Source organism: Lepisma saccharinum, chromosome 1 (assembly GCF_977018435.1).
Source record: "Lepisma saccharinum chromosome 1, izLepSacc3.1, whole genome shotgun sequence".
Classification (NCBI taxonomy): Eukaryota; Metazoa; Arthropoda; class Insecta; order Zygentoma; family Lepismatidae; genus Lepisma; species Lepisma saccharinum.
In genome coordinates, this window is record NC_139229.1 from 210,751,182 (window position 1) to 210,772,264 (window position 21,083).

At 39.8% G+C, this 21,083-nt stretch overlaps 1 protein-coding gene across 1 annotated transcript in view; it reads right to left on the bottom strand.

Moving 5' to 3' along the window:
* LOC145988688 (uncharacterized) overlaps nt 1–21,083 on the bottom strand; it is a 26,927-nt gene continuing 5,844 nt past the window's right edge. Inside the window, exons 2-3 of the mRNA XM_083123770.1 lie at nt 15,295–16,626; nt 1–41 (exon numbers count right to left, since the gene is read on the bottom strand). Coding sequence (XP_082979896.1) covers nt 1–41; nt 15,295–16,626 — 1,373 coding nt within the window. The remainder of the gene's footprint in view (nt 42–15,294; nt 16,627–21,083) is intronic.

Sequence of the window (21,083 nt, forward strand, 5' to 3'; positions counted from 1 at the left end):
CTAGCTACGGGCCTGACTAGTGGAGTCTGATCCTTGGCAAACTGCAAGGGACATAGCAGTCACATTAATAATAATAAACCATGGTGCAACAGCCCATGAGGACCAGGACCTATCTACATAATGACTGCCAGTCGGACTCCCACCTACGAAGATTGAAGATCACCCAACCAGTTATGGGGTTACGTGTGGTCAGCACGACGAACCCCCAGTCATTGTAGGTTTCGATGATCGGTTACGCTACTCATTTACAGCTCACCAATTTCTTCACGATGGGGTGGTAGCCACCAGTCCCATACACAGGTCGATATCTCAGGAGAAAAGTTGTTAGCTTCCCCCTGCATGTAGCCAGTGCCCGAAGCATGACATAAAATTTAATTAATTCTTTTGTTTAATATTATCCACTTCATAAACATTTACTGGAGTAAAAATGCACAAAATTTGTCGCAACTAAATCTCTTGTAATGTCATGTAAATTCAATTCCGAAATTTGGAAATCTCCCTTAAATTCATGGCCAAAAGTTGGTCACCCTAGCCCACTATGATGCCAAGGGGTCCCAGGTTTGAATACCAGTTTTTGGCATGGGCGTTCTCTGTGAGTGTCTGTTCATCAATTTTATCAATTCACTCATCCTTGTTGTTGCGAATATCCAAAAGTGACAAAAGTGCAAATTACAAATCAAAAATAAATCAAACATCTGTTCCATGTAGTACAGCCTGGCCTGCATTTTTGGAGGCTAACAAGGCTCTGACACCTGGATCAACAACCAGGATAATCCTCTGTTGAGCTCCGTGTCAAGTGGCCCATATTTTATCACACCAATGCCAAAACCATGAATATGCTAAATCTTTCGCTCCAGGATGGTGTTTGTTATGCAGGATAAATTTCAAGTTGTTCCCAAGCCTGGTCCAGGAATCATGAAACAGTCATAAAACGCATGAATTTCAAAACCACCACCATTGTTGAAATGTTAGGAATTTACTAGTAAGTTATCGAAAATACAGTATGCACAATGCAGTTATAAAAAAAATGTACACTACAGGATTCATGTACATACAGTGCATCTCATTAATTCTGATTTTGGCTTTGGACACTGATTGGTTTTCCTTTTAGTGCATTTATAACAATATTTTTTACGTGAATTGATCCAGGTCGCTGCTTGTGTATCAAGTACAGTACCCCACGTCCCTGCTCGTGTAAGCATGCTTGCTGAGGGGTTATTCATGTGTGACAATATTTGCACGATGTTCATTGTGCAAGGCGATCATTAGGCAAGAGACCATTGTAATTCATTTGCTGATGGTCAGAGGCATGGGGTGCTAATAAAATGACACCATTGTTAAATACGTTAACCAACAGTGTTGCCGTTGAGTAGATATTGCAGAGAACATTTTTTTTCTCCAGCTGACAAGCGAAGAGGAAGGCTGGTTCCGCTACCCTGAAGAGGGCACCAATACAAGGGAAGAGGAGGGGGGGAGACTTTGGAGCAAAGTGTGCCACTGGGTTATACATATGCCTGTTAAGGGACCCAGTTACCGATCAGGCCTGTCGGTATATGCCAGTGTTGTCATGTCGGTATATGCCAGTGTTGTCACATCGGATTGGAAGAAAAGAGCTAAATCCTGCCTAAAATGGAGATACTATTTCTGTGAAGCAACTAGAGGTAGACTGCAAAGCCAAGGCTGGATTTCACTACAACTGACACCAGTGAAGTAATAGACGAAGATAGTTCCTTGTTGCGATTAGTGTTTTCGACAAACGTTGTTCCAAAATACTAAGTTGGCAACAGTAGTATGTACAGCTGGACTTCCCTTCCTCCACTGTCGCTGGAGGAGCGGAATTTTGTCGTCTGCTCACACAAACATCAAACTGACCCGAGAAAAGTGTGGTTCTTTTTCCCCTTTGCACCTCACTGCAAAGAAACAGAGACAGTTTAAGAATTGACAGGGGTCAACCACTATTCATTGGATTTTCGTGGTAACTTCCTCATGAGCGGTAGCACAGACTAATGTAAATACTTTGGTGGTAGTTCTTTCTAGGAGTGTTTGTGGCTAAATCACTGAGTGGATTGCACAGAAAAAAAATCTAGATCGAAGATGTTTTTCTTTCAGGGGGATGATAACGTCTAGCAGGCAAAATTGTTGTACTGATGGCCGATAACACTTTTGAAAAAGTCACGCCACGCCACTGCTCATGGTGTATTTTTTTTACTTTTTTATTATTATTTTTCAATAATGGAAGTGTCATGGAATACCTGTCAAAATAACTTCTTGAAGGGAGTACCTCCCAAATGACGTAGTGGTAATGCTGTCACCTTGTAATACAAGAGCTACAGGTTTAATCCCTGGTTGCAACATATTGCACAATGATTTGGAACTCACTTTAAACTATAGGTTCAGTCTTAATTAGCCTATCTAAGCATAAAATAGGCAAACCATAGTTTGACCTTCAAAGGAAGAAAAAAGGCAGGAAAAATCAATGGAGCACGTCTTTGTTTAAAAGATTGTATTCTTTATTGTAGGATACAGGGACGGCAACAGGGGTGGGCAAGTGCCCACCCAATCAAATTCTCTAAGTACATATACTTGGGGATATGTGAATGTTTCAATAAATAATTGTATTCTGGTATTCATTACATGTATATTTTACTCATGAATATTATCTATACTAGAAATGTTCACATATCATGATCCCATAAAAAGCTATCTTAACTTTGTCATTAGAAACCAAAAAGAATTACTGGAGAACTTGAAACAAAATAAACTTTCATCAATTGAATACTTCTATGATTAGAAGCAGCTAGTAGGCTTAGGTGGTGCAAAATTATGCAGGGTATGGTCAGGATGAGATCAGGATTTAGGGTGACCTTGAGGGCTGCAGCTCTGGGCCTTCACTGGAGAAAACTGCTTGATAAAGTACTGCATAAAGAAAGAAATGAGGTACTTCGGTTGTGATGAAAAATGTAGAAATACGTATAACTAACCACTTCATGTAGCTTAGCGAAAAGTTATAACTGAAACTGTGGAGGGAATTGGGTTGGGGTCTTGCTCTTGGAAGCTCCGGGCCTTCACATATATGCCCGGCCTGCACGTGGTTAAAATAATCTCTACATAAACAAATAAAAACCCCATCATAGTGTTTCTTCCTCCAGCAACACAATAAATTATTTGGACTTTTTAATTAGATCTACATTGAAATTCCAGAAGTGTCTTTCTTTATTCCATTACAACGTTTACATACATGTCATCTTCAAATATCTATGTGGTATACACACAACAATTGTGTATTCGTCCTACTAATAAATATTAATAACAAGTAATCACAATATTCACTACAATACCGAGGTGTATAAATTTTGATGTAACAGTCATGTGGGTTTGGAAGAAGCTACAGAATTATTCAGAGTAATTTATTTCTTCACCATTGTCTACCACAGTGGCGACTCGTGGCTTTTTTGGAGTGTAGGAAGTAGTTATGGTAAACTGAGGAAGGTTTGAAAAATGAGTTCAATTACAGTTGCACAAATCGCTCGTACTATCCATTGCATTTAGAATGTAAGCTGCAGGCCCACGCACAAGGTAGGGCAAGGGGCCCTTGCCCTCTTGAACTATGATTTTTTTTAATGTGAATCTATAAAAAAAAAAAAACGAAAATAGTATTGACGATATTTCAGATTTTGCAAGAATTTCTATTTTGTCTATTTTAAGTGCTGCTTAAACTCTGAAAATATGCTAAATGCTTCTAAATTGTGCTATGATTTATTATTAATTACTTTTTTCGGATAACTGCAGTTTTAAGTTTAATTATGCATATACTTTTTCCAGCTAAGAACTTGCATGACTTATTATTTACTACACAAAATTGTGTAGAATGGCTCAACAAACAAAATGGGTTCAGCATAGAAGTTGAAACTGTTTGGGAAAATTGTTTGTTTACACCCAACCTTCTATCGATTTACTGCAGTAAAATCTCAGGAAGAAAATCGACAGGACAGGATAAAGAAAAGATAGAGGATGGATCGTCGCTTGGTTGTAAAAACAAGCGTGTCGCTGTGTATGCATACTCCCTTTTATTTGAAACAAGACCTCTGGTGAAGTATAAATGAGACTTGGACGTAATTTTATTTCTATTTTCTGAAAACTTATTCCTTTGAATTCGATTCCCCTCTCCCAGGGACTCGCGTTTGCAGATTATGCTAGATTATGTCAAAAGCAGGATGCTAGGGGCCAACGAAAATCAAACTGCTATGTTTAGTACCATTTCGATCGGGTTGGCACCACTGATTGAGGAACCCCTCGGTGCTTCCTAGCTGTATCTTTAAAAACCGCAACCTTTCTCCCTGCCCCTTTTCCACTCGTCACCAGAGGCCAGCATAGTCTGCATTTTACCTACCCACTGCCCGCTTGCCCGTGAGGACAGGTATACCTGCTAGCCTGCCCACGGCAACGAGTCGACTTGCGTCTTTACCCGGGTTCTTCGTCTTCCAGGCGCTCTGCGCTTACAAGGTAACTGGGCATTCAACAAGACCCGGGCGCCTGCAAAACCTGCTGGAAGGAAACAGCCCTCCGTCAGCGTGTCGCTCCAGGTGTTTCATCACCACGTGGACAGCTTCAGCCAGTGTTGCCTACTTACGTAGCTCGTAAATCCTACGAGGTCCTAGGAGGAGCTCTCTCCTCCAAGGAGAATTTATATACTTAGCGATTTCAGTTCAGCGTAAGCAGTTTTTATCTTATTGCCAGGAAATGCACGCAGTATTACAGCTTCATTTATTTAAATGAATGATCGAGCAAACAAAAATCTCCTCACTGAAAACTAATTGCTTTTCATTGCATGGTGCCTTAACCAGGCACGCAGTGGCGCAACCAGAGGGGGTAGGGTGCATTGCTCACAAGCTTGGACGGAAATTAAGTCTAGCGGAAGGGTCAGGGTGGGGGTCAAACATTAAAGTACAAGAAAAAACAGACTAGCAGAATTTAAGAGTAGCAGGGCTAAAGGGTACTCAAGATGGAATTAATTTTCATATTTTTCTTGCATTTTCCTTCCAGACGGCCAAGGGCACCTGCAGAGGGGGAATGGAGGGGTAATTGCAACCCCTTGATTTCAAATTTTATGAAAGTAGAAATATATTATAAAATATTATCCAGTCTCATCAAGTTCAATGCCGTAGCAAAGGGGTAGCGGGAGTCGGCCCTGAGCGCCGAACGATCTAAGTGAGAAAAGTTTTAAAACAGAGAATGCTATGGCGGCCCGTGATATTATTTGCTATTAATGTTGGTTTGTTACGAGTTGGATGAATTGATTATGTAATACGTCGCTCCATGTGAAAAGAAAATATTGTAGATGGAAATTTTACATGCCATATGTCTGTACATTCGGAATGCATTTATCATGCACTTTCTTTCTTTCAAAAACAGTTTGTGTGCTTGTTTTCCATTATTAGCTAATGTGAAATTGACGTGTTGAAAAAAAATATTTCTAATCCTCTGTTTCAACACAAATGCGCGTGAGAACCGACTTCTACCCCCTTTTTGCGTGATTTATGAGGATTATAATGCCTTTCATGCTACTTTATTACTATTATTGTGATTGTTCTTGTTGGCACGTTTATCCAAGTACTTGGCCCTACCCCCCAAACGAGGGTAACGGCAATGGCCCTGGCTGGCTACGGCCCTGGTGTTCGCAGTAGAACAGTGTGTTGTTCGACTCGCGACCTCAGCGTCGAACGTGACATGTTTCAGTCCTGTCATATATCACTATATATACGTATATTGGTTGTTTACGACATATACTTATGGATCCTGTGCCACGGAAAACCTATTTCAATGTGTGTGGGGGGGGGGGGGTAGCAACATTCGTAAATCTCATTTCATTGGTGATGTGGCTTACGAAGCTTCGAGTTCCCTTTTTTAAGTAGTGAAAATCTATTGCAGTTGGCAACACTGCAGAACGGTGTGGGCCAGGTGCAGTTTCTACTCGAAGCAACTACGTCATGCAGAGGGAGGGGTCTGCAGTTGATGGAAAGAACGAACTGAGACCTACTAAGCCAAGCTTCAGGTTAACCTTGCAGCAGGTTTTATGTATCAATCCGCGCGAGAACTGAGCTCAGAATCTTCCGTGCCAGTCTTTCCTCAACCGCCGAGCTGCTTACATCGGAGACACTGAGAAAATCTACAGTATTGCCAACCGCACAACACATCAAAACCCGCATGCATGTCAAGTGGATTGTATTTTTGCTTCTCTTTGTCTCCTGAAACATAACATTTTAAAAGTACTTTCTGCGCATATATTATTTAATAAATGTGTCATTAATATAAGAGCGAAACAACTTCTAAACATGAGAGCATGTGTGTATATTTCGAGCACGCAAAAATAAAAATAAACAAAGATAAAAGTAAACAACGATAGGCCCCTCTTGAATTTAATGACAAATTATTGTTTTTGGTTTAGAAAGAAATAGATTTATGAAAAACTTGGTTGCTTCGTTCGCAATACATCCGTTACTGTAAGACACACGCACTTCAAGTTGTACCACCAAAAAAGCATGATTTGTTATTGGTGATATATACAATCAGGTGCATTGTCTGTCGCTATTACTCTGGTTTCAATTTATGAATCACTTCACTAAACCAGGATTCAAATCTTGGTCTGTCTATTTGTTTCTGATAATCACCCTTCCCTTTCTTTGCGCTGAAAAGTAAATATGCGCCTTCAACAAAGCTTTCATTGCCGCCAGTGGGTGAAACAATAAGCCTCCCCCTTCCCCTCATCGTCGGTTTCTTCAGCCCTGGCGGTGGTTTTGCATGGTGGTATCCTTCCATGGTTTATTCCCCCTTCCCCCACTCACCGAGTTGAAGGATGTCTCGTCCAAATAATAAACATGTTTCTTCTCACTGCGATATATTTTAATACCGCGGAGATTCTTTTGTCGTCAAACAACAAACAATCGTTTCCTCTTGCTAAACTCAAACCGCAAATCATTCAACACCCGTGATACAATTCGTGTGCACATTGACGGCAAATCACCTCACGCCCTGTTTTACTTTGATCTTGTTGCCGCAAGGAGGATTATGCATTTAAAACAACTTGCTTGACTTTGAAGAACATTTCCTTTCGGATGAAGCCCAAAATAACATTCGGGTAAAACCGCGCGCTGAACAGGAGATTCAGCCATTCTCGCCGCTCTACAATAAACATAGGGTTAAAATAGTGGGATGTGCAACACTGGTATCAGCGATTTCACGCGCTCTGCAACGCATTCAGTCTCGCTCGACTCGCTCTAAAGTTTCAATGTCTCTTCAACGCAATACAGATTCGAGTTGGCGAATCTGCGGTTCTAAGTTCGTCTGCACAGTGATTGCAACCAATTAAGTCCATACCTGCTAATCAATGTATTATTTTGTCTGTATATTACAAATTAAATAACTGTTTTCTTGCAAGTATGCAGTTGTGTCGGAATAGAACCCGTCTCAGTGGAACTATATTCTTGCGCGCACGTTTGGATCTACATATGCTAAAACCTGCTGCAAGGTTGACCTGACGCTTAGCTTAGGTATCGTAAGACTGCGGGTACCCGGCGGGTCTACAATGCCTGCCAGGAACGATCTGTGCAGGTGGGCATACAAGCTGCTCAAGCGAGGGTGTTGCGCAGGTTGCATGGCATTTCAGGAGCGATGTCTCGCGAACGGGTCTGCTCCAGGTCTTGTGCAGGCCTTTACTCGTCACCCATCTGTCTGTATGATGACCGCCGATGTACTTCAGCGAGCGGTAGCAAACCTTGTGTGTCTATCGTGTTTGGGTTGCGGCTGGAAGGAGCGGCACCAGTCGATTCTTAACAGTAGCTAACCCAGTCAATTGTACGTACATTGTGCTCATAATTTTATAACGCACACTATTATTAAACTCCTAGAAAATAGAGAACTGGAAGCAAGTATAAATGAACTGTAGGAAGCAGTGGCGTGCCCAGGATTTTCGAAAGGGAGGGGTTATGTACACTTTTTTCTGGTAGTCATCCCCCATTCCGCCATCTTTTCCTATCTTTGACGTTCTTTTTTTTAGGAATACTGGGCCAAAGGTGGGGGTTGCAACCCTACCCCCCCCCCGCTTGGGCACGCCACTGGTAGGAAGTTCCTCATTTCCTACATGGAGGAATCGCCCCTTGTCTACCATCACACGTTCTATCACTGTCAGTGGCGTCGCTAGGCCCTTTTTGGGGGGGCTTCAGCCCCCCCAATCCCTCGATAAGCCCCCCCAACTTTTAGCTATTATTACATAGAGTATTTCGAGAAAACATATTTGAACAATTGTTAATGCAGGAACATACCTATAGATACAAAAAAATACCTGAAGAACTTGACATATACCATCACATCCATAGTACATTTAATGAACGCCATTCCCAAAGACATGTTTCCGAACTTATGCAGAATGTTGCAAATTGCAGTGACAATTCCTGTGACATCAGCATCGTGTGAGAGGAGTTTTAGCTGTTTGAAGAGAATCAAGACATTTTTGCGTAATAGTATGGGCCAAGACAGACTTTCCTCACTTGCAATACTGGCCATAGAAAAGGAAGAGTGTCATGAATTGTGTGTGGATTGTGTTATTGATAATTTTGCAAGAAATTCGAACCGCAGAGTACAGCTGATACATAAAGACATAGTTCACCAGCATTAGAAAAACAGGACAAAAATATCCATCTGTTTTCATAAAAATTAATGCAGTAAGTCTATGTTAGTTTTAATTCCTTATGCTTGTTATATATTATTGTCTTATTAATCACTTTGCTATTTTCAAACATTAAAAATATTTACAATAGTAATAAGTCATGTATCTGGTTGCAGCCCCCCCAAAGCAGATGGCCTAGCGACGCCACTGATCACTGTCGCCGGATATATAAAATTGATTATGGGCCTTGTATTTCTTGCACTTGAAGGACAAAATGTGATGCAACCGATTCACATTTATTTCACTACATTGGCATGAAGGAAAGAATGTGATTAGAATGTATGGCTGCGCAGACACAAATACGTACTTCCTTGAAAAAATTATGTCCATCGGATACAAAGAAGTGGAACAAGATGCGAGAATATATTAGAAAAGGAAGAGGAAAGACACCCAAACACACACACGTGTGTGTGTGTGCCAGTTAAGAGAAACGTTTGAAGAATGGAACGAGAGAAAGTGAAAGGGAGAAAGAGATAACAAGTTAAGAAAGAAAGAGATAAGAAGGCATTAAAGAGTAATCTGAATTTAAAATTTTGGGTGCGTCAGCACTAAGGCTATTTTGCACCCGTCACATTATACGGGGTCCAGCCCCTTATCGTTACACATAACTCGAACGTTGCAGAACTAAAATCATAAAATATTAAAATCTTCTGACTTTCGTTAAAAGCTGCGGCTGTAAAGGAGCACTCAGCACAACGAAGGACAAAACACAGGACAACACAAACAAAGTTATACTGGCCATGGATCCAGTCGCCAGAGCCTCGTTAGTCTGCCGTCCAGGGTGTACTACGTGGAAGTGAGGTTGACTATTGGGTGCACTACGTGGAAGGAGCACCCCTTACACCCCGCATTAAAGAGTAAAAAAGAAAAGATGAAAAGTAAAGGGAAAAGAAGTGTAGGGAAATCGAGAGTGTAAGAGAGGAGGGGATACATATATACATACATATATGTCATACATATACGTATATGGCCTTATACCAGGTGGTTATAATTAAAGTGACGGTGTTCAGAGTGGTACAACACGGGCTGTAATGAGAGTAGCAGTCTGAAACTTCGTAGATATGCTAATGAAGCAATGCGCTCGCGAATTATGCCAAAAAAATAGTTCCAATTCTCGCCACCAGGGTAAAAAACGGCGCTGTAAGCAGTCAAAACGTGGAATTTTCCATAACTCTGACGTCAAAGTCGGTGAAATTGCCTAACCATTGTGTGAGCTCCCTGGTTGTTGTTGGTGACGCTTGTTGCTTTTTCCTTTAGTAATGTTCATGTAATTCGAATAGTGAAATTGTAGCGATATTTTATTACAAAGAGTATTGTTTTCTGCGATTTATAGTGTTTTTCCTGTAACTATACCAAGTTTTGACTGCTTACAGCGCCATTTTTTACCCTGGTGGCGAGAATTGGAACTATTTTTTTTTTTTTTCATAATTCGCGAGCGCATTGCTTCATTAGCATATCTACGAAGTTTCAGACTGCTACTCTCATTACAGCCCGTGCTGTACCACTCTGAACACCGTCACTTTAATTATAACCACCTGATATTTATACCTGACCACCCTAATCTATCAATATACAGCTTCTGCCCACCGGTGAAAAATTTCTGGCGCCGCCCCTGTTCTCTTTTGCGTCTCTTTTCAAGGGAAAAGTTTTGCCGGCAAAGGAAGACCGGCTTTGTTGTTCTAAAGCAATGCTTCTCACTCCCGCCTGCTAACTGCAGTCGAAGGAAGCTTGTTTATCAGTATCCGATTTCAAAATTAAAGTTTTCCGTGCCGGCGCAATCAGGGGGAGGGGGAGGGGGAGGACTGGTTGTTGAATCTGCGTTGTGATAATGGAATTTCGAGGCACCTTGAAGGAAACCTAAGTTTTTGAGCACAAGTGTTCCACAAGTTGCAACACAAGTTACCCTGCATTGTCTAAAAATAGAATTTCAAGCAGCTGCAAGAATCGGCCCTCATTTTTCACTGCGTTCTAGCTTTTCGTCCATGAAAGTTGTGCGTAGGTGTGTCGTTTTGTGCCCAAGTGCAAGGATATTTTTTGAGTGAAGTGACAGACTTCCAAGGACTTTTTTGTCATCTACGTGTTTTTGGGGGGTTTCCTCCCTCCCCCTCCATATATACGCCGAATTTGCATAAATTTTGCATTTTGTGCATTTCAACATCCTTCTTTTCGGGGGGCGGGGGGAAACCCCATTTTTTTTAAAAAAAAGTATTTTTCAGGGGATTTCCTGCCTTTCCCCCTCCATATGTACGCCGAATGTGCATAAATTATATATCGTCTGAATCTGTGATTCATTTTGCGTACAACGGTATATCTTTCATATCTCTAGGGCATTTAGTTTCTGAGCTATAGTCATTTGAATGTAACTCTGCATTTCGCTCAATTCTGAAGCTTGAGACAGTGGCGTACAAGCCTTTCGTTTCAGGGGTTACAACTCGCATTACATTGGTCATATGACAATGTTGCAAATATTTTTCTGTTTCTTACATGCCAGCGATAATTTCTATGTTGTGCATTTTAAACTTTTTATAACCTTTTTCCGGGGGGCGGGGGGGAGAAACCGCATTTTTTTAAAAAAAAAAGTATTTTTAGAGGATTTCCCCCTCCATATGTACGTCGAATGTGCATAAATTATATATCGTCTGTATCTGTGATTCATTCTGCGTACAACGGTATATCGTTCATATCTCCAGGGCAAATAGTTTCTGAACTAAAGTCATTTCAAGGTACCACTGCATTTTGAAGCTTGAATCAGTGGCGTGCCGACCATTCCTTTTGGGGGTACAACTCACGTTACATTGGTCATAAGATAATAATGCAAATATTTTTGTGTTCCTTACATGTCAGCGATCATTTCCATGTGCATGAGTCACTGTCATGTACTTTTTTCTTTGGGAGGAGGGGAAAGGACCCCATTTTCCCCCCGAAATTTTGGAATTTTGAGAGTTAGTCCCCTCCCCCACCTCATATACGTCGAATTTGCATAAATTCCATATAGTCTGAATCTCTGGTTCATTCCGCGTACAACGGTATATCACTCATCTCTCTAGGGGAATTAGCCTCCGAGCTACACTCATTTAATTGAAACTGCAATTTCCTCAAAATCGGCACGGGACCAAGGGGGTTAGATGTGAAAATGGCCTTGGGACTCAAAAGGGGGAAGTTATTGAAAGAGACCACCTGAAAAGTATCTGTGAGCAAAATGTTGGTAAGATTTGTTTTATATTGATTAAATTATGAGTAATGCCATTTTTTGCGTTGTCCTCTTTTTCATGACTTTGTCCTCCTTTTTCGCCATGCTCTGTCCTCTTTTTTGAATGTATGTGTCTGGTCACCCTACATGTATGTGTGTGTTAGGGGTCTTTCCTCTTTCTTTTCTAATCTATTCTCGCATCTTGTTCCACATCTTTGCCTCAGATGGACATAATTATTTCAAGGAAGTGTTTGTGTGTGCGCAGCCATACATTCTAATCACATTCCTTCTTTCCTTCATGTCAATGTAGTGAAACAAATGTGAATTGGTTGTGTCACATTTTGTCCTACAAGTGCAAAAATATAAGGAACATACTTACAGGGTGGCTCAATAAGTCACTTAACACACTCAGTACAAGGCCACTGCGGCATGGAATTTGAAATTGGCGATGACCAATCGTTATCTGGACAAGGGGGAACCACATTGACGCCACCCACACGGTCGGCGGCCATCTTGATGTCCGCCATCTTGAATTCAACTTCAGAATTTTAAATGGGAAGGGGGTCGTGCGACATATCAAAATGGGCTAGAATTTCACGAGAAATGCAATGGTGAAGGTTTTTGCGGCGTATCTTTAACCAGTAAAAAGTTATGACTGAATTCTTGTACCAATTTGCTCCTTTTCGAGGTGTTAGAAAAATGCCTTAAAATTTGTTTAGCGCTTCGGTAATGCATCGAGATCAAAGTGACGTCTATGGAGAGACGTTCGCATGCCATTGCACATTATTTTAATCGGATACATCCATGAAGAGCTGTGCATTATGAATGGTTGTCGCGAACAATTTACAATGTGACGCTTCCATTGAATTAAAAGTCCTTCACAGTGACAAGGCTAATGTTTATGTTCATAAGGAAGTTTATGTCAATGTGTTTCCCCCTTGGCCTGATAACGATTGGTCATCACCATTTCCATGTTGCGCGCTGCAGTGGCCTTGTACTGCGGGTGTTAAGTGACTTATTGAGCCACCCTGTACTCCACTTTATATATTAGGCGACAGTGATAGAAATTGTGATGGTAGACAAAGGTGAAGGATTAAATTACTTTTTCGTAAGTTAAATGCATGTTCCTATTATTTTATTTTCATCATATGAGTTTTTGACTGAAACTTGGCTTACAAGGTTATCTATCACAACTGACAAATGTATCTGAATGTTTGCAATAACGGCTATCGGGTGCCAAAACTTGGGGGCAAGGACTTCTTTGGTAGAAAAGTCTTAGCATTAAGAGGCCATAGTGCGGGTGCAACAAGTGGCAAAATGTGGCCAGGGAAACTCCCCTCCCCACCGTTCCTCCGAATCGCCAACACTGGAGATTTGGATTAAAATTAATGCCTTATTGGGAATGTAAACACACACACACACACACACGGAAAAAACAATTATTTGTTCATTCTGAATAAAGTTTTCAATTTGAATTTGAATTTAAAATTTTTGAGTGCATCAGCACTTAGGCTATTTTGCACCAGTCGCATTATACGGGGGCCAGCCCCTTACCATTACATATAGCAACTCTAACGTTGCATAACTAAAAATCTTAAAATATTCTGACTTCTGTTAAAAGCTGAGGCTGTAAAGAGGCACTCAGCACACACAAGGACGAAAAACAGGACAACACACACAAAATTATACTGGCCATAGGACCAGTCGCCAGAGCATTGTTCTTCTGCAAAATGCAGTCCAGGGAAGTGAGGTTGACTTTTGTGCACCTATGAGGAAGGTACCCCTTACACCCCCATTTTGAATAAAGTATCCCCAGGCTTATGAAAGGCTATTTTGACAAAATATCGCCCAAAGTAATAATCAAGTAACATTGAAAAATCTGTTAGCTAAGCTGTTATTCGTTTCCTGAAGTAAGTCTTCATTACTCATGCGGGAGAAGTGATACATGTATTGTTAGATGAACACATGCACTGAGGTAACAAATAATTTACATTTTGTAGGACACAAGGAATTCATCGAAATTGATCACTATACCCAGTAATTCATCTTCTCTTTCAGAGTCGACTTGGGTTGTATGGCGTGACCTTTTCGAAAGCGCTGAAATGTCAACCTCTATCCTGCGCAGTATACCGTGGAAACTTTAATCTTGCAGGCGAACAAGTCTCTGGCGCCTGGAAGCACAGTCAAAATAATAGTTTGCGGGAGGTTGTATATTCAATGTCTGCGTATATTTGTTTTCCCCCCTTCGTCACTTTTCATCTAATCACCATTGAACCTCATTCTCGTCATTAGCCAAAATGACTTCACATAGAACAAATCAGTCGAATGAGCAACAACTTACTCTTCCAAAAGTGGAGTTTCATTAGTTCATACCACTTTGAAAGTTGAGGTGGTAATTACAATTACACAGTGTTTCATTGTTGGATCAAGGCAGCTAACTCCGTGAACAATAACGTTGTTTTTCGAAAGTCTCAAATATTTGTCTCTGGCAATATACCCTGTTAAATGAACGCACCTTTTATGGTAATAATAGATGAGAGGAGGGTATTATGGAATACCATTTACATTTCTAAAAATAACTGCACTAGTTTTTTAATAAAATACCCAAAATCATCATGAGTACATACTATAACTAATTGTAATGAAGTGTCACTTGTAAGAAAAATACTATTTATTTTGCTGTTATAAAAAAAAAAACATATTTTAAAAAAAAGTTACAAATGGAGGCTAATATGAAATAGTCGGGTAATATGGAATAGGTGGTTTAAACCATTGAAAAACTAATGAGACTTCATAAAACATAGTTATTTTGAACTATAAAAACCATATTTCTAAGATTATGTGCAACTCATTTCTGCTTCGAGTCTATTTACAAAAGTCACAGATATAATCTTCTTTCTCTGCTCCGGTACAGTCAAGGAGAGCCCACAGAGAACAGCTGAAGCATTGAATCCAAATTTCCCCGCGTTGATCTTCGGAGAATGTTCCGTTACAGAAGATACATTCAGCATCTTTGTTTTCCGGTTCTTTAGTTGAGGGCATGAAGTCCATTACAGATGATACATCAGAATGGATCGATGCATCGCTGCTAACACTGGAGTCATCTCTTTTAGGTTTAGGTCTAGAAGGTCGGTCTAAGTTTAATTTCTGAACGGGGGGGGGGGGGGGGGTCTTTGAATGCTCGGTTTGTTTTGTTGTTTTGAAGCTTCTGGTTCCTTCTTTTTGTCCTTTTCTTTCAGTTCATCCTCTAACTGTGTTTTATATGGGGAGTAGGTTATTATAGAAGAAGATCCAGCTTTCCTGCCTCTATTTGACTTTTGCTTTTTTGGAGGTGGTGGTGATATCTCTATGGGTAGGACAAAATTTGTTGACTTAGACGTACCAGGGACAACCACATCAGGACTCTTGGGAGAACAGGGTTGAGGTGAATCAGAGCTGGTAGACGAACATGGAAGAGGGTCAGTTGTGGGTGTCATAGTCTGAGACCTAGGAACAGTGAGTGTAGAAGCAATAAAATCTTCACTGCTGAAAACATTTCTATTGACAGGATAAATACCAGTCACTTTGAAGCCGTTTACTGCTATGTCCCCACGTTGTACTTTAAGGTAGGCCCTGCCAAACAGTTCCATCATATCAAAAATACTCAAGGGCCTTGAGCTATGCCTTAAAAAAGATCTCACTTCCTCACTATAGTGAGACTTTAATGGACTCATAAAGGTTTTATCCAATGGTTGGATTTTATGCGAACAGTGGGGAGGTAGACATACAATCGTAACATGACTTTCCCTTTCTAAACTAATTACGTCAATGTTACGCTTGTGGGTTGTGTGGCCGTCAAGGAGAAGCAGGACAGGTGACTCAGCTGAGGGTTTTGTTACATCAATGAAATGTTTAAACCATTTAGTAAAAATGTTTGTCTGTATCCAACCAGACGGGTGGCACGATGCGATGGTCCCTGGTGGAGCACCTCTAAGAAGTTGTTCATTCATGTTCTTCCTCGGGAATATCACAAGAGGCGGGACAAAGTCACCTCCTGCACTCATACAGGGAATGATGGTTACGAGAGAACCTCTTTCGGCTGAAGTAAGGGACCCAATTTGTCTCTTTCCTTTTAGGCCTACTACATGAGGAACTTTACTTTGCACCACAGACAAACCAGTTTCGTCTACATTAAATATCCTGTTAGGAGGATAGTTGTGTTTTTTGAAAACAACATTGATCAGGTCAAAAAACTTGTCTACTTCTTCTTTATTAAATCTCCTGGCCCTGGCAAAAGATGTACCCATGGGTTTACGAACTGTAAGTTTCGGGTTCCTTTTCATAAAAGCGTAGAACCAGTCTTTGCCAGCAGTTTCGTCCTTAAATGGATGGGGTATGTTATTGCGAACCGCAAGTTGATAGGCAAGACTGCAGACATCCCTTTTTGTGAGCCCATAGAACATGGCCTCCATCTCAACTAAATATGTTTGTAACTTGTCTTCTAGTTGTTTAGGAAAAACTGGCTTACGGCCAAGAGTAGTTGAGGCTGCTACCTTTGCATTTTTCTCCTTACTGTTGACAAGGCGGAAGAGAGACGCTCTGGGAACCTGGAATTCCTTGGACGCCTTAAGGTACCCCATCTTCTTCTCACGAACAGCTTCTATAGCCTTAGCCATCTGCGTCTCACACCAAAGCTTTCGCTTCTTTCCCTCATCTTCCTTCTTTCTAGGCATATCTGAAAAAAAAAAAACCAGACTATTTAGAACTCTTGCAACTAAGGGGGGGGGGGGTAGGTTTAAATAGATAAAACACATCTTAAAACAAATTATTTGTAGGTCTAGACTGTAGACTAATTTTCAAATAACAGAAAAATTGTGTTTTGTTTTCATTCAAATGAGGGCCTTCCCCATGGCGTAGTGGTGGCGTCATTGTCTTGTAATCAAGGGGTCCCGGGTTCGATACCCGGTGGAGGCACAAGCGGTTTGGATCCCACTTTAAACTGTAGGTCCAGTCCCGATTAGCCTTACTGTGCATAAAGTGGACTTAAAACACCAACTCAAACTCAACTCATTCAAATGGATTTAGCTTTTAAAAAAATGTACTTTGGTTTTAAATTAGGCTATATTACTATTTATGTAAGTAGTAATAATTATTGTTTAGCTATCAATATTATACGCAAAACTCATTTTTTAACTAAATTTTTATTCAGTATATTTTGTCGGGTTATATGGAATACTATACTTTTACGTCGGGTATTATGAAATACCTAGTATTCTATAATACCCGACACGCCATCTTGGAAAATGAACCTTTAAACGGATGGACAAAACATTGTCAGCTAAAAAACGACCACAGTATAACAAACTACAATTCTTTTAGTGTATATTATGCTTAACATCAATGTTCCAGTCACATGTGTACTAGTAGGTTAAAATGTTTGAAAACTTACCTGCAAAAACTCTTGAAAATCACGAAACACACTTTGTTCTGTAGCGAATGGTAACACAACAACAAGCGGTCAGCTCTCACTGCACTGCATCATGGGAGTCTTTCTTGAGTAGTTCATGGTATTCTCATGTGATAGCAGCACCGAATAGAGCCAAAACCTTGGTATTCCATATTTCCCGACTATTCCATAATACCCTCCTCTCCTCTATAACATGTTCTCTGTGAGTTCTTCTGATTTTTTTTTTCTCCAATGGCATAACGTTGTCACCTTATAATGAAGAGATTCGGTTTCTACTGCCCTCTCCCCTGGTGGAAGCACAATGCACACAGTTTAGTCCCGATTAGCCTATCTGAGCATAAAATTCGACTTAAAAACAAATAAACAAAATTTTCTTTTGGATACTTCGTGACATACCTTTTCTTCTTTACTTCATCTGCATCTACAGATTCTGTTGACCTTTTCGGCTAAACCTCTGATGCTTCTAACGTTTAAACCATTGATTAGTACTCTGACGCCCTCAAAACAAAGCTTTCCTTCCACCCCTTCTTCTTTTACGAGTAATTCTACGTAAATTAATCACAAGAAAACATCGCATGATTACGTAACTGATAGGCAAAATTTATGTGTGGAACTAGGATTTCTAAATAGAATTAGCTACCCATTATCAATTCAATAATTCTGTTGCTTTTTCCAAACCCACATAACTGTCACATCAAAATTAATATACCTCGGTATTGTAGTGGTTATTTTGATTGCTTCGTATTAGTATTTATTAGTATAGTACAAAGTTGTTATTTTGTATAACATGTAGATATTTGAAAATGACAGCCTATGTAAAATTTAAAAATGGTAATGAAATAAAGAAAGAGACACCTCTGGAATTTCAATGTAGACCTAATTAAAAAGTCGAAATAATGTATTGTGTTGCTGGAGGAAGCAACACTGAGGTTTTTATTTGTTTATTTAGAGATTATTTAAATCATACACAAGCCGGGATTTATATATGTGAATGTTGAGTTGAGTTGAGTTGGTGTTTTAAGTCCACTTTATGCACAGTAAGGCTAATCGGGACTGGACCGACAGTTTAAAGTGGGATCCGAACAACTTGTGCCTCCACCGGGTATCGAACCCGGGACCCCTTGATTACAAGGCGACGATGCTACCACTGCACCATCGGGGAGGCCTTTATATATGTGAAAACCCGGAGCTTACAACACCAAGACCCCACCCCCAATCCCCTCCACACTTTTATAACTTTTTGCCAAGCTACATGAGGTGGTTAGTTATACATATTTCTAAATTTTTTCGTCACATGCGAAGTACCTATTTTTTTTATTTATGTGGTACTTTTCAAAGCAGTGAAGGCCTGAAGCTGCAGCCCTCAAGCTCACCCTAAATCCTGATTTCATATTGACCATGCACTGCATAATTTTGTGCCTCCTAAGCCCACTAGCTGCTTCTAACCATAGAAGTATTCAATTGATCACAGTTTTCTTGTTTCAAGATCTCTAGTAATTCCTTTTGCTTTCTAATGACAAATTTAAATAAGCTTTTTATGGAATGATGGATATGAGAACATTTCTAGAGTCGTTTTCACGTTCAGAAGACACAACGGTGCTTATGGAGAAACCGCACAGTGTTGCCAATACAGCGCTAGCTCATGTCGCCGGGAAATGATGACCTTCCTTCACAATGAAGGTGTTACATATTTTGTATATATAATGATAATTATATGTAATTATTAATATTAATATTATACTGTGAACGTTACAGTTACCCTTTTTACTATGATCCATTGCGATCACTACACACGCGAGTGTAATGCACGAATATGACACTTCAGAAATCACTTAAAAAAGTAAAAATCACTGAGAGCTCACACAACTGAAAACACCTTTTCGGGAGAGGGAAAAAGTCTAAACAGACCAAAATAGATCTCTCACTCAAGTAAGGGGAACCTGGCACATGGGTTAAATTCAAGTTGCAACCCAAACAAACAAATGAGTTATGGCCCACGTGAACTGATAAGACGTGAATGACTCAAGCAAGGCATGTCATATTTCTATCTTGAAGCCCCATATTTTGTCACGTGTTGGAAAGCCTTTCAAAGGTTAATATGGTGTCTACGAATTTATGTGTACGTTGGAAACTGAAAGGTGATCTTCATTTCAGTATTAATGTCGACAGTAATGTAAACGAAAACAACGTGTATTTGCGACAGCACTAATGTTGCTCACAACAGCAGAATTGGAAATAATTGTCAATTATTAAATTTTTAGTAATTTCAATTCTATTATAACAAACTGCATGAAGTTCATATTTTTACTGAATGGAAATAAAATAACAACTCGAAAACTTGGTGGTGATAGCCGGAATGCTGCGGTGAGTCGGCTCAAGATGGCCAGACAACGTCTCCTTACTTCGCGCGCGGTTCGGGTTAAAAAGAAACTCCAAATGCATGGAAGTAATATTTCTGGGAACCTTTGAGTGGTTATAAAAAATAATTTCATTATTTTCTCCACAACTTTGTCGCTGGAAGTTTTTACTTGGAATTACAGAACAAAAAATGGCCAGCGACGACATTTTCTACTGCACGAATATAAAAAATCTCCACATACTTTATTTGAATATTTTTTAATGCGAATATGCTTTAAAGTATTGATAAATTCTGAGTACCACCATCACCTATGACAATTAAAAAACAGTGTCAATTTTTTTAATAATGAATGCTTCAATTTTACGGTATGTTTCAACGTTAGGAATGAAAACAATGAAAAAATTGTGTTTCCACGGAAAATTTGCGTTTTTAATTTATCTAAAATTATGTAAGCAAGTTACCAGTTTTTTGTGTTCACCATCGTATTCTCTACAAAATTTCCTGCAAAACTGCAGGAACCGATTTTACTTAAGCTAAATTTGTAAATCCAGAAATTTCACAACAGCGTGCTCGTATTTCCCATAAGAAAAGCATTGCCCATAAGAGCCCATTGTGTCTTCTGAACGTGAAAACGACTCTAGTACAGATAATATTCATTATTAGTAAAATATACTTGTAATGAACACCAGAATACACTAATTTATTGCAACATTCACATATCTCTAAGTATATGTACTTAGTGAATTTGATTGGGTGGGCAATCGGGTGGGCGTTTGCCCACCCCTGTCACCGTCCCTGTAGGATATGCTCTCTAAGTTATGTTCTTATCTACAATCAGCATCAAAATAGTTCCCACTGTGAATGTGATCAAATATGACTTGTTCCTTTTTCAACTCCTTCACTTTAATGTTTTTCAATATCAAAGTAACAACTGTAACATATAACCCATCTGCAAAATCTGGGAAGAAGTAATATGATCACTGTTTATGGGTTGTAGAACATATGACTGGCTTAATACTGTTTTGTCGTATCTCCACTTTTTGTTACAGATAACTATGTTATTGTGTTCCTTACAGATTAATGCATCATGTTCTGAAGCGATGTGCCTGGCTGTCAAGTGGCGTAAATTATTAACATTAATAAAATGTTTGCACAATTCTTGTAGTATACTCAAAATCCACATGTGGCAAATTTCAAAATGAGCTTTCCTCTAAAGCATTGCAGTCCACCATGAAGCACAGAAACAAACTCATGTTGCTAAAAAAAAATAATTAAATGCACACCTGCACGGTCACAATTCCCTGGTGGAAGGAAGAGTACTTCTTTATTATTATATTTCTACCAAGTATTTTTATTATTATTGTCT